This window comes from Bacillus rossius, chromosome 10 (assembly GCF_032445375.1).
Source record: "Bacillus rossius redtenbacheri isolate Brsri chromosome 10, Brsri_v3, whole genome shotgun sequence".
NCBI classification, from domain to species: domain Eukaryota; kingdom Metazoa; phylum Arthropoda; class Insecta; order Phasmatodea; family Bacillidae; genus Bacillus; species Bacillus rossius.
In genome coordinates this window covers 36360391-36374717 of record NC_086337.1, presented here as the reverse complement: position 1 = coordinate 36374717, position 14327 = coordinate 36360391, and the positions used below count along the sequence as shown (strand labels likewise).

At 37.2% G+C, this 14327-nt stretch overlaps 1 protein-coding gene across 1 annotated transcript; it reads right to left on the bottom strand.

Annotated features, from left to right (window-relative positions):
- Positions 1-2539: 2539 nt before the first annotated feature.
- On the bottom strand, positions 2540-12921 carry LOC134535953 (uncharacterized). The gene is made up of 2 exons (XM_063375380.1): positions 12861-12921; positions 2540-4267 (listed from the first exon to the last, which is right to left on the bottom strand). The coding sequence occupies exon 2, from the start codon at positions 4253-4255 to the stop codon at positions 3152-3154; it is 1104 nt and encodes a 367-aa protein (XP_063231450.1). The 5' UTR covers positions 4256-4267; positions 12861-12921; the 3' UTR covers positions 2540-3151.
- Positions 12922-14327: the final 1406 nt, after the last annotated feature.

Below are 14327 nucleotides of genomic sequence, written 5' to 3'. Positions count from 1 at the left end.
CAAACCTGCTGATTAAAATGTCTAGTTGATTTGCATGGCCCGCTCACGCAACAGACGGCCACGAAAGTAAAAAAAAAGTTTACGAGGTAAAAATTATAACCGGACAAGAGGCACGCCGGCACTAATTAAAATGGAATCACCGTTGGAAGCATCGTTATGTCTCCTCTGGTATTCACGTCAGGATCAGCGGTTGGAACGTCAGTTTTCTGCCCCCCCCCCCCCCCCCCCCCAAACCCTTACCGTCCAACAAGCCCCTCCACGGTCTGTGATCGGACCAAAATAAAAACATAACCAAGCTTTGCAGTGGCTAACGTCAGGGGCGTAGCCAGGGGGGGGGTTTTAGGGGTTCAAACCCCCCCCTTAGCACCAAATCTATAGTTAATTTCTTATTCATCACTCAAACAAATTTCATATTAAAATTAATAAAATTTTTACCATTACAATATTTACATTTAAGTAAGCTAAAATAGCACTATTTTACACCTTAAAATCCAAATTTTCCCGGGGGAGGACCCCCCCGACCCCCCACTTTAATACGGGGGGGGGGGGGGGGGCAAGCTTCTTAACACCCCCCATACACAAATCCTGGCTACGCCACTGGCTAACGTGAGACTCGTAATGAATAACGGAAGGACTCCGACCCTAATGACGATCCATTTTCTATTCATATTAGACAAAGTATCATTTTTTTTCTCGCATTTTTTTAAAAATATAATTTATAATACTGTGGCTGATAAGTCTTTTTTATTTGGTTTTAATTTTAACCAGTAGTATGATTTGCCTGGAATGTTATCAGATTGATTACGATTATGATTGCTGCAACTTACATATTTTCACGTCACATACGTCGAAATAATTTTTAATTTCGTGGTTTAAATAGAAATGATTTCGTTTGTCATCAAAATTCATTGCATATGTGTTCATAACTTTAAGTGAATAACTCCAAAAAAAAATGGTTGTCTGTAAAGTCAGTTTACGGACGATAGTTTAACGTGACGTCATAATAAAACATTGATGAAATGATTGCATACTTTTATGAATAAAATTAAATCATTTTTATTTTAATAATAAATGAATAAATACTTGAAATTATACAAGTAATCAGACTTTTAAAATGCAGGAATAATTAACCTTTATTGCCGAAATTGTTGTTGTAATAAGCAATGAAAACCACATTAACTTTTCACTTCACTTTATAAACAGTCGACGAAACAGTTCACGTGTAGATGACTTGTAATTAATTTTAGAAACTGGCGTTTAGCTATAAAGTTTAAATATAATTATGAACAAGTTTTCATATAAATAAACTATTATCAAATATCTATCATCAATCATATGAATCACCATAATTTTTTAGTCAATTGTAACATAACCTATTATTACTGCACTTGCCGACAGATGCTACTTTTTTTAATAATAAAATAATAAATACTTGAAATTATACTAGTAATCAGATTCATTTTCTTACGTACATTTGACGTAGAAATTATTTCATATTACTTATTTATAAACAAAGTTTTAAGTTATCACTTCTGTCGGTGCGGCGCAAGCGTACAATGAGCGTAACGGGACACAGCGTAACGTAACAATGAGCGTAACGGGACACAGCGTAACGGGACAAAGAGCGTAACGGGACACAGCGTAACTGAACAATGTGCGTAACGAGACACTTTTTCGTGCGTGCAGCCGGCGTTCATTGATTTATTAGACGTTGTCACGTCATAAATTAAAAGATTTATGTCAGAGAAAATTATTTTCTTTCACAATGTCACGTCTGAAACAAAAGTTCCACAGTTATATCTACCAGCAAGCAATATTTTTGAAGGCGATCTTACACATGCCTCATGTATGTTCCACGATATGCTGTGTTCAGATTAGCTTAAGATATAATTACTAAATATTGGCCGGCCACATTATTTCTTGACCTAAGATTAAAAACAAATCACCCGTGGTTTATTAAACGTTAACCAATCAATTTTGACCGAAAACGCCAGGGAAGATGACGTAGAGTGTGTGACCGTACGAACAAGCCATACGACAGTTCTTCGGTAATATGTACCTTGCCTGGACATCAAACATCAAAACGAAGTCTTTAATAAAAAAAAATTTTCAATGTTCTGACAGAATGGAAAACTTTTAGACTAATCCTTATGGCTGATACACAATAGAAGTACGCGAGATTCGATTTTTAGTTTCCTCCAGCCGATCGTTTGTGTTTAAACTCCTGCTCCATTTGTTTAGAAATGGGTAGGAGTAAGAATAAGAATGAGGGAAGTCTCTTTTTACAGTATAATTCGTAGGAAATGCGTTTACTCTACAATAGAGCAGAACATAGTAATAAAAATGCATCAGTTATTTTTCTGTTCAAACGAAACCGATCTAAATGGTTTCTGATTTAGAGAGTCTTCCCTATTTCTGATCGGCTGTGAAAACAAGACAAAGGCAAGTAGCAGTACTGATGCTGTTGTTGCACACACACGAAGCACGCACACACACAAAGCATGCAATTTTTTTTTATTAAATTGAGAAACAACTGTAATTTCTGCACTTAAGAGATGTAAATTTATTTTGAGTATCACATATCCTTCACTTGAAAGAACTTTTTCAATCGCTCAAAGTTATTTTTGAAGTGACATATAGGCGTACAAGAATACAAAACACCTTTAATATATGATGTATAACGAACAGAAAATTAAGTAAGCAAGATTTAGAGCAAGTACATAAATACATACATAAATTAATACAGGACATCTTGTTTAGTGCACTAGGCTTCGTTTCCGTGAAATATAAAGATTTATCACTTGATCAATGTGAACATTTAACACTTACGTAGAATTTTTTTTCACAACTAACACAATTAAATTTTTAAAATCTTTTGTAAAATGATTTTACTTTGAGAAACGCGACGTAAAAAAACAGTACTCATTAAAATTGAGCTCTCGGCTATTTAAAATACTCTCGCATGACTAATATGTTATAAAAAATAATTAATTGCATTTAAGTAATTATTTTATACACGCCTGCATAACAAGCTAAAATTAATCTGATGACTAGAAAACGTATTAATAAAAGAAGGTCAATATTTGTCACCCGAATGGGTCGTCACGTTTAATAAACACTGCTGAACACCAGCTGAGTCTTAATCTTTACATTATGGCGTGCCTTCAGTCGAGGTTCCTTCAGTCGAGGTTCCTTCAGTCGAGGTTCCTTCAGTAGAGGTTCCATCAGTAGAGGTTCCATCAGTAGAGGTTCCATCAGTAGAGGTGCTTGCAGGCTGCTGATTCGCCGAGTCATCGCTCGCACAGCCACATTTCAACATCCGCTCCAGCAGACCTTGGCAGTGGACGAGCACGAGACAGCTTCCTCCTTTGGAGCAGGTTTTCGCGACGCCAGCCGCTCCTGCCACCAGCCCGGTCGCTCTGGAGTCCTGCGCCGTCGATCCCGGGGTCGGATCGAGACTGGAGGTCCACTTCGTCTCCCCGGGCGAAGGGGAACATCCGCCGGACAGGTCCTGGAGTTCGCTCCCGTCGGCGGTTCCTCCCGAGAATCCTGCGCTGGACGAGACGGGAACGGGCCTGGAGCTCGGGACGTGCATCTTCGCGGTCTCTGACACCCGGGGAGAGTGCCGGACAGCAGGTCCGAGCGGGTCGACGCTTGAAGCCTGATCAGGGGTCACGTCGGGTCCGACGACGACGACGACGGGAATTCCCGTCGGAAACTCGTGGTCCCCCTCGACTATCGGCTGCAAGACGTCCTCGGGGGCGTCCCGGGGAGGACGGGGCTGCCGGCAGCCGGTGAAGTACTCTTCGCCCTCGAAGCGCGAGGGTCCGTCGAGCAGCCTCGGCAGGAGCTCGGCCCACCGCAAGGTGGAGTCGTCGACGTACCCGGAGGAGCGGCGGTCTGCCCGGGGGCGGACGGGCGGGGCTGCGGCGGCGGCGGATGGTCCCAGCAGGTCGAAGGCGACCCGGCAGCCGCGGTGGCGCCCCCTGCGGCTCGGGGGGTCCCGCGTCGTCGCGGCCTTGAGGTGGGACCTGGTGAGCACCTGGCGCAGGAGGCCCTGAGGGGCTGGACGCGACTGTGGCGGCGGCGGCGGCGCGGCGCGCTGGCCGTCCCAGTAGATGATCTTCACCACGTTGTAGATCTTGTCGACGGTGGCCGTCATGCGCGCGAGGCTGCCGCGCAGCTCCGCCACCTCCGCCTCCAGGCTCGCCGAGTCCGGGCGGCGGCGGCGGCGGCGCAGGTCGGACTCGTCCATGCTCGTCCGAACCTGTCGGGATCAACCTGGCTCTCGATATACATCCTAGCTCTCGGTGTACGGCATATTGGTGGTGAATGAAACGAGGTCACTTGGAACGGAAACGCGTTAACTACGGTGCCGCCACATGTGGCGGATGGAGCGAACCAAAAAATTCACAAAAGATAAAACTTTATACATCAACTACTGTTTAATGAATTTTATAACAAACGGAAAGCTTTGTGGATATTTCGTCCTGAGATTATTCGTTCCCAAAATACGATAAGCCTAGTTTTTTTTTTTACATTTAGGAAAATATATTTTAGTTATTACGAGAATGTACCGAGTCTTTTGTTTCAGGATATTTTTTATTCAATCATGCGGGCGCCATTCAATGATATACTTATACTGATATACTGATCATATACTTATTTATTAGTCTAACGAAAATCGTATTTCTTCTACAGTATTTACAGCCGGAGGGGAGGGGAGGATAATTGTCATTAAATTTGTTTAATATTGCATTTAAACCCAATATTTACAGTACTGTTATAACCATACAAACTTCAGGTGATTTATTTTTCTCAGAAAAAATATATAATGTATTTTTATTTTAAAAAATATGTGCCAAACGGCAAGGAGCAGATTTTCATCCTCAGAAGCAGTTACATTTTGGATGATCGAATTTGGGCAAAACATTCAGAATAGCGACAAGATAAATATGAGGAAAGTTTTTTTTTTCTGTTCAAAAGGAGGTGAGTGATTTGACGTCAGATATCACGTAGCAGTTTCCAAACCATTTTGCCCCAAACGCACTTCTGAAACTAATGACCCGTGCTAAGATAAGGGGCCCAACCACCAACTATTGTTCTTCCGCGCCGCTACCGAGAAAACTGAAGATGCATGTTGATTCAAGAGTTACCGTCCACTCAGGGCCTATTCCTCGCTTCCTGTCATAAATATGGGTCCTGTTCCCAATAATTACAGAGTATTTCGAACCATTAGGAAAAATTAATGATACAATAAAAAAATCATTCAGATATAAACACAATGATGAATTATCAGATAATATTGTTTGCAGTTATAATAAAACAACTGCGCGTAACAAGCTTACAAAAATGGTTGACACAAACATTTTTCCATGTGCTTGGCCGCATGTTTACGTACACTGCGTGTTACTGTACATAGCTGTGTTATTACTTTACCGTCTACATGCATGGTACGAGTGTTTGTGCAGTCCTTTGGTACACTGTAATAGTTTTTTTAAAGGAACATAAATATTCGGGTAAAATTACCGATATTTGTAAGTTTACATGAAAACTACTGTATCACCACGAAATAGTGTTCGCACAAATACTGGTTTCGGATTCTTCTTGTTGTGTTGACCCAGTACCTCCAATAGTTAAGAGTTATTTGTAAACCGTTACCTGGATAACTTTCCAGTATTATATTCGCACAATTATAAGATAAGCATGCATAACAAAAAAAAAAATTGTGTCCAATTATTGAATATTCGATTAACTTTTCCATGGTTTTGAAAAAAAAAATGTGTTTGAATAAAACATCAAATTAAATATAAAATTATGCGCCAATTAAGTAAGAAATACCTACTCAGTATAGTTTCGAAAAACGTATTTCTTATATGCAAAAATAACCATAGCCATGTGTTGTACAAAGTTACAAACTATATATTGGCAACTGTTTTCCAAAAAAACTTTTGTAAAAGTACAGATTTTGGTAAATATGTAGTTGAGTGGTATTTGCGAAAAAAAAAAATGTTAAAAATCTGAAAATACTTTTATTATATGCTCATTAAATTCCTCTTTTCATTAAAGCCGGCGGAGATAAGAAATTCCAAATACTTTAGGAGATATCGCCGTTATTAATTTTGCTATAGAAGTGTGTAATCATTCGACCGCCGTCATTTTTGTTATTTTGCCGTGTGTTCGTGAATGCCTAATTAATTAAAATGATCGATTATGTGAGGTCAGTTACATTATAAATACTTTGAAACTAAGGTGACATTAAAAATAATGTGAATTAATTTTAATTATTCTTTAGTTTTAAATTATTTATAATGTAACTGACCTGACATAACCAACCGGGACAAAGGATGGACAGTAGGAACTCACGTAATTTTTTTTTAAATTATTACTTGCGCAACAATATTCAAATACAAAGAAAACATTAAAATTTGAAACGTTAAAAACTCACTTAAGTTAGAGAATGCTACAATTCCTTTGCCATCAGTAGAAAATGATGTAGTCGTTCACCTACATCGCGAAAAATAAAAAAATTCATACTCTTAAACAAGAAACAATTTTGCACGCCGCATGAATGCACATGTATTGTGATGATATTAAAAAATTCGATATCTCCTAAAGTATTTGGAATTTCTTATCTCCGCCGGGTTTAGTGAAAAAAAAAAGGAAGTTAAAGAGCATAAAATAAAAGTATTTTCGGAATTTTTAAATTTTATTTAACAAATATCGCCCAACTATGAAAATTAAAAAATTCGATATGTCCTAAAGTATTTGGAATTTCTTATCTCCGCCGGCTTTAATGAAAAGAGAAATTTAAAGAGCATATAATAAAAGTATTTTCAGATTTTTAACATTTTTTTTGCAAATACAGCTAAACTACATATTTACCTTCTTTTTTTTAAGTTCGAGGTGACACCAAGTTTAGTTTATTTCCCTTGAATTAGGCAGAAGCTCTTAAATGAAATTTACACCATCATTTCTACAAATAAATACCACGTGGATGTGTACGATTCTCTAGACACTCGTTCGCAAAAAAAAAAAAAATACAAGCTTCTTCAGTGTAATAAATGTCAAGGACACAAATCTGTGGGATTCCGAAAAGGGGGGAGGTGTAAGGGAGGTGAGGAATCTGCGGCCCATGAGTTTTGCGAGGAGGGGGGGGGGGGGTAACTGTCCAAGTCATCGTATTAGATGGTCTATACATATTTATATATATTTATGCATTGTGTTTGTATTTGTATAGGTTTGTGTGTGTATACACATACACCTATGCATGCAATAAGCGAGCAAATTTACAATTCAAAAAAGTTGTTCGTAAACATAGTTTTGGTGTCAGTAGTACGTTTTTCTTCCCCATTTCAGTGACGGTTGCCTTCTCGATGAAGGGGTTTTCCCAGGGATCTACATCCATGGCGAATGTAATAAATATAAAAATGTTGTGGTGGATTATTCGTATACACGTCAAATAATAAAGTCTCGTAATGTTGTCCGAGAAGTTATTTTATAACACTGAACCAGGTTTCCTTAATTCAACAGATGCAACTGTACAGTAGTTTAATCAATACAGTCATCTAAATTTCAAGCCATCGGGTTGTAATGAAATATGAGTCACTTGAATAACAAACTTAACGATTTACTTTATTTTCGACGGCCACTCGAGTTAAATTTGACGTAGGTTTTCCTTGACCTGACCTGTCATATATCTACTTTCCAAGCCATTTATCACCCATAAAAGTGACGAGAATGAGTAATTACTTGGCAAACAGCATGCGACAAGCCGGAAAATTATAGTTGCGTGTGCTCAAATTAATATATATTTACTAGATAATGCCCGGCATGTGTTGCAATGCCTCAATCAATTTTTTAAATGTATACTAAGCATCTCTCTTTATCTCTCTAATTCTCTATCTCTCTATGTATATCTCTATAACTCTATCTTTCTATTTATATCTCTATCTCTATATATCTTTCTACATATATATCTCTATATATATTTCTAGCGGACCCGACAGACATTGTCCTGCCCAAATGTACATATGGCGGTAAGTATTTCTACGCTGGACATTTTGTATCTTCTCATTATACATACCCCTCCTCTTGGGCACGCCACTGCCGTTACCAAAAACCTTTCCCATGTTTACGCAGAAGGCAACAACAATGCAAAAGCCCGTTGCCATGGAGGCTAATTATCAACAATGCTTAGTTTTTTTGCTTTTAAAGCGTGTTTTTTTAGTTTTTTCTTAACTCAGAATCGAGATAAAATATCCAATTGTGAATCTAAACCATCCTCGAATCCCCGTGAACTCACACAAAAAATTTCATCAAAATCGGTCCAGCCGTCTAGGAGGAGTTCAGTGACATACACACGCACACAAGAAATATATATATATATAAAGATTGGTAATGTTTAAAATATAATTTTATTGACAGTTAAATTTTATATTGTGAAAATACAACAACAGCGCGTTCCCAAAGGAAATTTGTTCATTGCGTTCGACCGTCTCCGAAAAGGAAATTCAGAATGTGCAACGTGCGAGCGAGTCCAGCGGCTTGAGTATCGACTTGGTGCGCGGACGGATTCAGCCATCCCGGCAGATTGGCACGCCGGCTACTTCCACGGCCCGTCGACTGTGCCGGGGTCACAGAAGCGCGACACACGCGACGCGAACGGCGCGACACGACGGTGAAATAATCGCGTTCATCGCGCGCGTGTTCGATGTGTAACCACCTCAGCTCTCGTCGGTGGAACGGCATTTTTGCGGGGAGCGATTTCGTGAAAATGGAACGGAAACGTGTAAACACGGTGCTGCCATCTGTGAAGGATGACGCCAACCAGGGTTCACAAAGATATAGGGAAACGTTATCGCGTTGACTGCTTGGTGAATTTCAACAAGATGGGCGATAATTTAATTTAAATTCCTTGTTAAAAATCAGGTCCAGAATCGGGGTTTCAGTATTTTACAAGTCTTTTCGCTTTTATAAGAGCCGTGACTCAATAGTCAGCGTAGCTGCTCCGGCAGCGAATACTAGCGGTGGGTTTGGAAACTACGAGTGATCCACGTCCAGAAATGCAGTTGAATGCACAATTTGCGTATTTCTATCACGCTCGGCATTATTTAATGGTATCGCACATTAAATTTTGTGCCCGTGTTTCGTATTATAATTATATTCTCAACATGAGAACACATGAATTAGCTCGTTTCCGAGATTAGATGTTACACATCACTGGCGAGTAGTGAAAGACGAGCTCCCATTTTTTTTTTTCAAACGCGTGTCAAACTACTTGTAAAATTATTCTTGCCATTACATTCGTATTAAGTTTTTGACAGCCAACAATTCTCACAATTTTTAATCCAAATATTACTATTATTTTTTCTAAATAATTATTGAACGTAAATGTACTTGAAATATTTCACAAATAAATTCAGTAAACAAAACATAAAACTACATTAAATATAATTGTAACGTCAATCATATACATACAACAAAACTCGAATTCTCATTTCGGTAACAAGTGGTCCGCTACGCAGCAGTAATAGAAAAAACTTTATAATTATTAAGTCTTTCGTGTCCAGAGATTTCTTATCGCTGACGTAACAAATATGGAAGTGTGTGGAAAGAACATAACTCCAGCATTAGTGTTGCGCTCGTTTAAGAAATAGCAACAAAGCTATAGTTTGGCGAGGTTAGTTCAGCTACATTAAAAATATTTTATAAGATTTTCGATATGATAGAGATATCGATGACGTCATCAATAAGGTGGTGCCGAAGTAATGACGGATTGCACGTTCATACGGTACAAGCGCGGGAATAACTCATTTGTATTTTAAACCTCAATGATATTTGTTACAGCATTTTATTGTAACTAGTTAAAGACACAATTGCGTATGAGATTTTTTTGCATGATTAAAATTTCTAGTTTTTATTTTAATGGTTTTAATATTGAACTATACAAGGTTTGTTTTAGGTAGATTTGTAGGAATTAATACCATAACTTGACGTAATCAATTTCCCTTATTAAACATGTATGTAATAGGTGTTACCGAAGTTCCACGAGCGAGCAGCTAACTTAGGTAAACTACGGAAATGTTCGGGTATCCAAGTTAGACGAATGTAAATATTCGGACGTGCCTAAACGTCTTTTTGAATACTAGGCTTCCCAGTTTCATTTAACTCGGGGTTATTTATAGACAAAAAAATAAAATATCCTTCATGCCATAGTCACAATAGCGTGGTAGGCTCAACGTGGTTTATGAGGAGGAAATAAAGCTAACTTGTTAGCAAATCACTTTACACATCTGTGACGTCAACGTAAAAAAATCACCTCCTATTTACCTCATTTCTGTCTTACCCCAACTTCCCTACAGATTAGAATGAAATAATTTGAAGAACTTTTTTTTTTTAATTTTTTGAAAGATAGCAATACCTACAGGTTATTTCTTATACAGAGCCACAGTATTGATGACGTTATCGATATTTTGACATAATCGTGTTGGGTTCTAAAGACCAAAAAGATGAATTCAAGTTCTACTGTAGCCACCATCGAGTGATTTTTTTTAATCTGGTGTGAATGCGGCAACAAACATAGGTGTTCCGAGAAATAGATATAAATTGTGATAAGGAATGTGTGTGTTGATTAATTTGAACGCTTGTTTTGCACAATATTTTTTGATATCTTGGAAATTATTATATGACCATTTATGATAAAAAAAATGTTACTGTTTTTAATAATAATTTACCTTCTGTATGGTGTTTTTTTTACTAGAATAGGTAGGGCTATATTATTATTTACAATAGCCGTGACATTTAAATCATAGTTTAATATTAATAAACAAATAATATAATAGTGGTTTCCCAAATATACTAAACCATGTGGGTTTTAAGTATAAAGTATGGTACCGTAGGTATTAATACGTGAGCGCCGCCGCGTTAGTGGCGTCATTAATATTAGTATGGTTTCTGAATCTGTTACACCCCAATTTTTTGCAGAAAGAAATAACCTGTATCGCTATCTTTCAAAAAATTAATAAAAAAATTTCTTTAAATTATTTTCATTATAATCTGTAGGGAAGTTGGGGTAAATCAGAGATGAAGTAAATCGGAGATGAAGTAAATCGGAGGTAATTTTTTACGTTGACGTCACATATGTGTAACGTGATTTGCTAACAAGTTAGCTTTATTTCCTCCTCATAAACCACGTTGAGCCTACCACGCTATTGTGACTATGGCATGAAGGATACTTTATTTTTTTGTCTATAAATAACCCCGAGCGAAATGAAACTGGGAAGCCTAGTATTCAAAAAGACTTTTAGGCACGTCCGAATATTTACATTCGTCTAACTTGGATACCCGAACATTTCCGGAGTTTACCGAAGTTCGCTGCTCGCTTGTGGAACTTCGGTAACACCTATTACATACATGGTTAATAAGGGAAATTGATTACGTCAAGTTATGGTATTAATTCCTACAAATCTACCTAAAAAAAACTCTTGTATAATTCAATATTAAAACCATTAAAATAAAAACTAGAAAATATAATCATGCAAAAAAATCTCATACGCAATTGTGTCTAACTAGTTACAATAAAATGCGGTAACAAATATCATTTGAAGTTTAAAATATTATAGTTCACTTGAAATAAAAAAAATGGTATCAGAAAATTTACTACGATGTTTAGCATTCCAGTTCACTTCACGATACACGAAATTTTATTTACTTAATAAATGCAGTTTGTGGGAAACCGTTACACATTCCCTCGCTTGTCTCCCAAAAATGTCACAAGAGCCACAGTATTGATGACGTTATCGATATTTTGACATAATCGTGTTGGGTTCTAAAGACAAAAAGATTAATTAAAGTTCTACTGTAGCCACCATCGAGTGTGTTTTTTTTTTAAATCTGGTGTGAATACGGCAACAAAAATGGGTGTTCCGAGAAATATATATAGGTTCTGATAAGGAATGTGTGTGTTGATTAGTTAGATAGTGAAGTACAGATAAAAATTTTATAGTTAAAAATACTTGTGAATAATAAAGTAAATTTTTTGTCGATGAGTGTGTTTCCGACCTTCGGCGTGAATCTGTTGCCCATTAAAAAAAATCTCAAATGTCCAGATCATAAAATGGCAAGCTGATAGGTAGAAAAGCTAGTCTCACCTTTACTCGCCGGAGACCGCTACGTGTGATACGGGTTTAAGCGAGCACTAATTAATTAACCACAGCGCCGAACAATCTAACTGAGGCATAGAAGCTTCATCAAACGCAACTGAACAGTTTGTTGTTGATTAGTTTGACTGTGTCTTACGTCTTCAGCAGCGACTGCCGAAATCAAAAAAAAATTCTTTGTAAAAAGCAGGAAAATAGTTTCTTCAACAGTACATTTTAACTTTGTTTCGTAATCTTCGCGGCAAATGTTAAGAGCACGAGTTGTCAACACGCAACTAACGCAAGAAAACGGTAGCTTATTTAAAAGCCTAAAAGGTGCAAGACGTCTAGCAAATAATAAAAAAAAAGCTTTAAATGTTAAAACTGTAGATATATATATATATATATATATATATATATATATATATATATATATGAGGTACATTCAACAGCTTCCTTCATTTTAATATTTTACGTGTTTAAATACAATCGGTTGTATTTCACGGAACAAATTGTTCCAGGGTTTTATACGTACTTTCAAAACCAAATATATTTTGGTAATTAATCAGCTTTGCATCACAAATTATCCAATTACTTACTTTATTTTACTATTTTTATGTTTAAATACAACTGAATACGCAGTAAAGAACTTAAAAACATTTATCCATAAATTAAAAAAAATAATGTTGGATTTAATAGTACACTACGTAAACACATTACCTTTCTCGTTTGTCGTCTCTGCAGTCAGCTGCCGCAGTGCCCGCCGCCCAACTGAGTGTTGACACTCGTGTGAAATGTTCACCGCCTCCGGGATGTCGCGTGGTGCTTGCACGCCGCGGAGTTCCTTCCTCTATGCTCGCACAGTGTGCATCAGGTAGGCCGTGCGCGCAGGGAAGCCTTCTTTTCACAGACGAGAGAGCCAAAACCCGAAGTTCCCCGAAGTTCATGCTTTTTTTTTTTTTCCAGTATCTTTAATGTAGCTATCCTAACCAAATCAACCGTCCACAAATGTTTTAAAGTATTTATAATGTAGCTAACCTAACCTAATTGACCATTAGTATCCTTTATCAACACCGCCATATTTATTTACAATGAACAAAAAAAAAAAAAACCGAAGATGCACGATCGGGCGTTTGGTTCACTCGTCTGTGAAAAGAAGGCTTCCCGCCGTCCGCGGCATAAGGCGCGTTTCCACGCAACCTGAGTTCCCTTACTTTCGTTTGTTCATTCATTCAAATACATTCCCTAGAACCTTTTACTGTGGTAGACTATTGAACAAGTCCAGTTTTTACAATGAATCATTTTAAAATCCACAAATCACATATCCAAAAATAATACCGAATTTTAAAAGTAATGCATAAAGGATCGATCTCACACGCCGTGCAGATTTTTTTTTGACGTGACAACGTCTAATAAATCGATGAACGCCGGCTGCACGCACGAAAAAGTGTCCCGTTACGCACATTTTTTCCATTACGCTGTGTCCCGTTACGCTCGTTGTTCCGTTACGCGGTGTCCCGTTACGCTCATTGTACGATTGCGCCGCATCTATCTCTCTTCCACTCGATTGGCCTATGCGTCCGAAGTAAAATTTCAAGTAATTATTCTTTTATTATTAAAAAAAGTAGCATCTGTCGGCGAGTACAGTAATAATAGGTTATGTGAGATATTTGATTACAGATTATTTATATGAAAACTTGTTCATAATTATATTTAAACAAAAAGTTAATGTGGTTTTCATTGCTTATTACAACAACAATTTCGGTAATAAAGGTTAATTATTCTTGCATTTTAAAAATCTGATTACCAGTATATTTATTCTTTTATTATTAAAAAAGTAGCATCTGTCGGCGAGTGCAGTAATAATAGGTTATGTTACAATTGACTAAAAAATTATGGTGATTCATATAATTGATTATAGATATTTGATTACAGGTTATTTATATGAAAACTTGTTCATAATTACATTTAAACTTTATAGCTAAACACCAGTTTTAAAAATTAATTACAAGTCATCTACACGTGAACTGTTTCGTCGATTGTTTATAAAGTGAAGTGAAAAGTTAATGTGGTTTTCATTGCTTATTACAACAACAATTTCGGCAATAAAGGTTAATTATTCTTGCATTTTAAAAATCTGATTACTAGTATAATTTCAAGTACCTATTTTTTCTTTTATTATTAAAA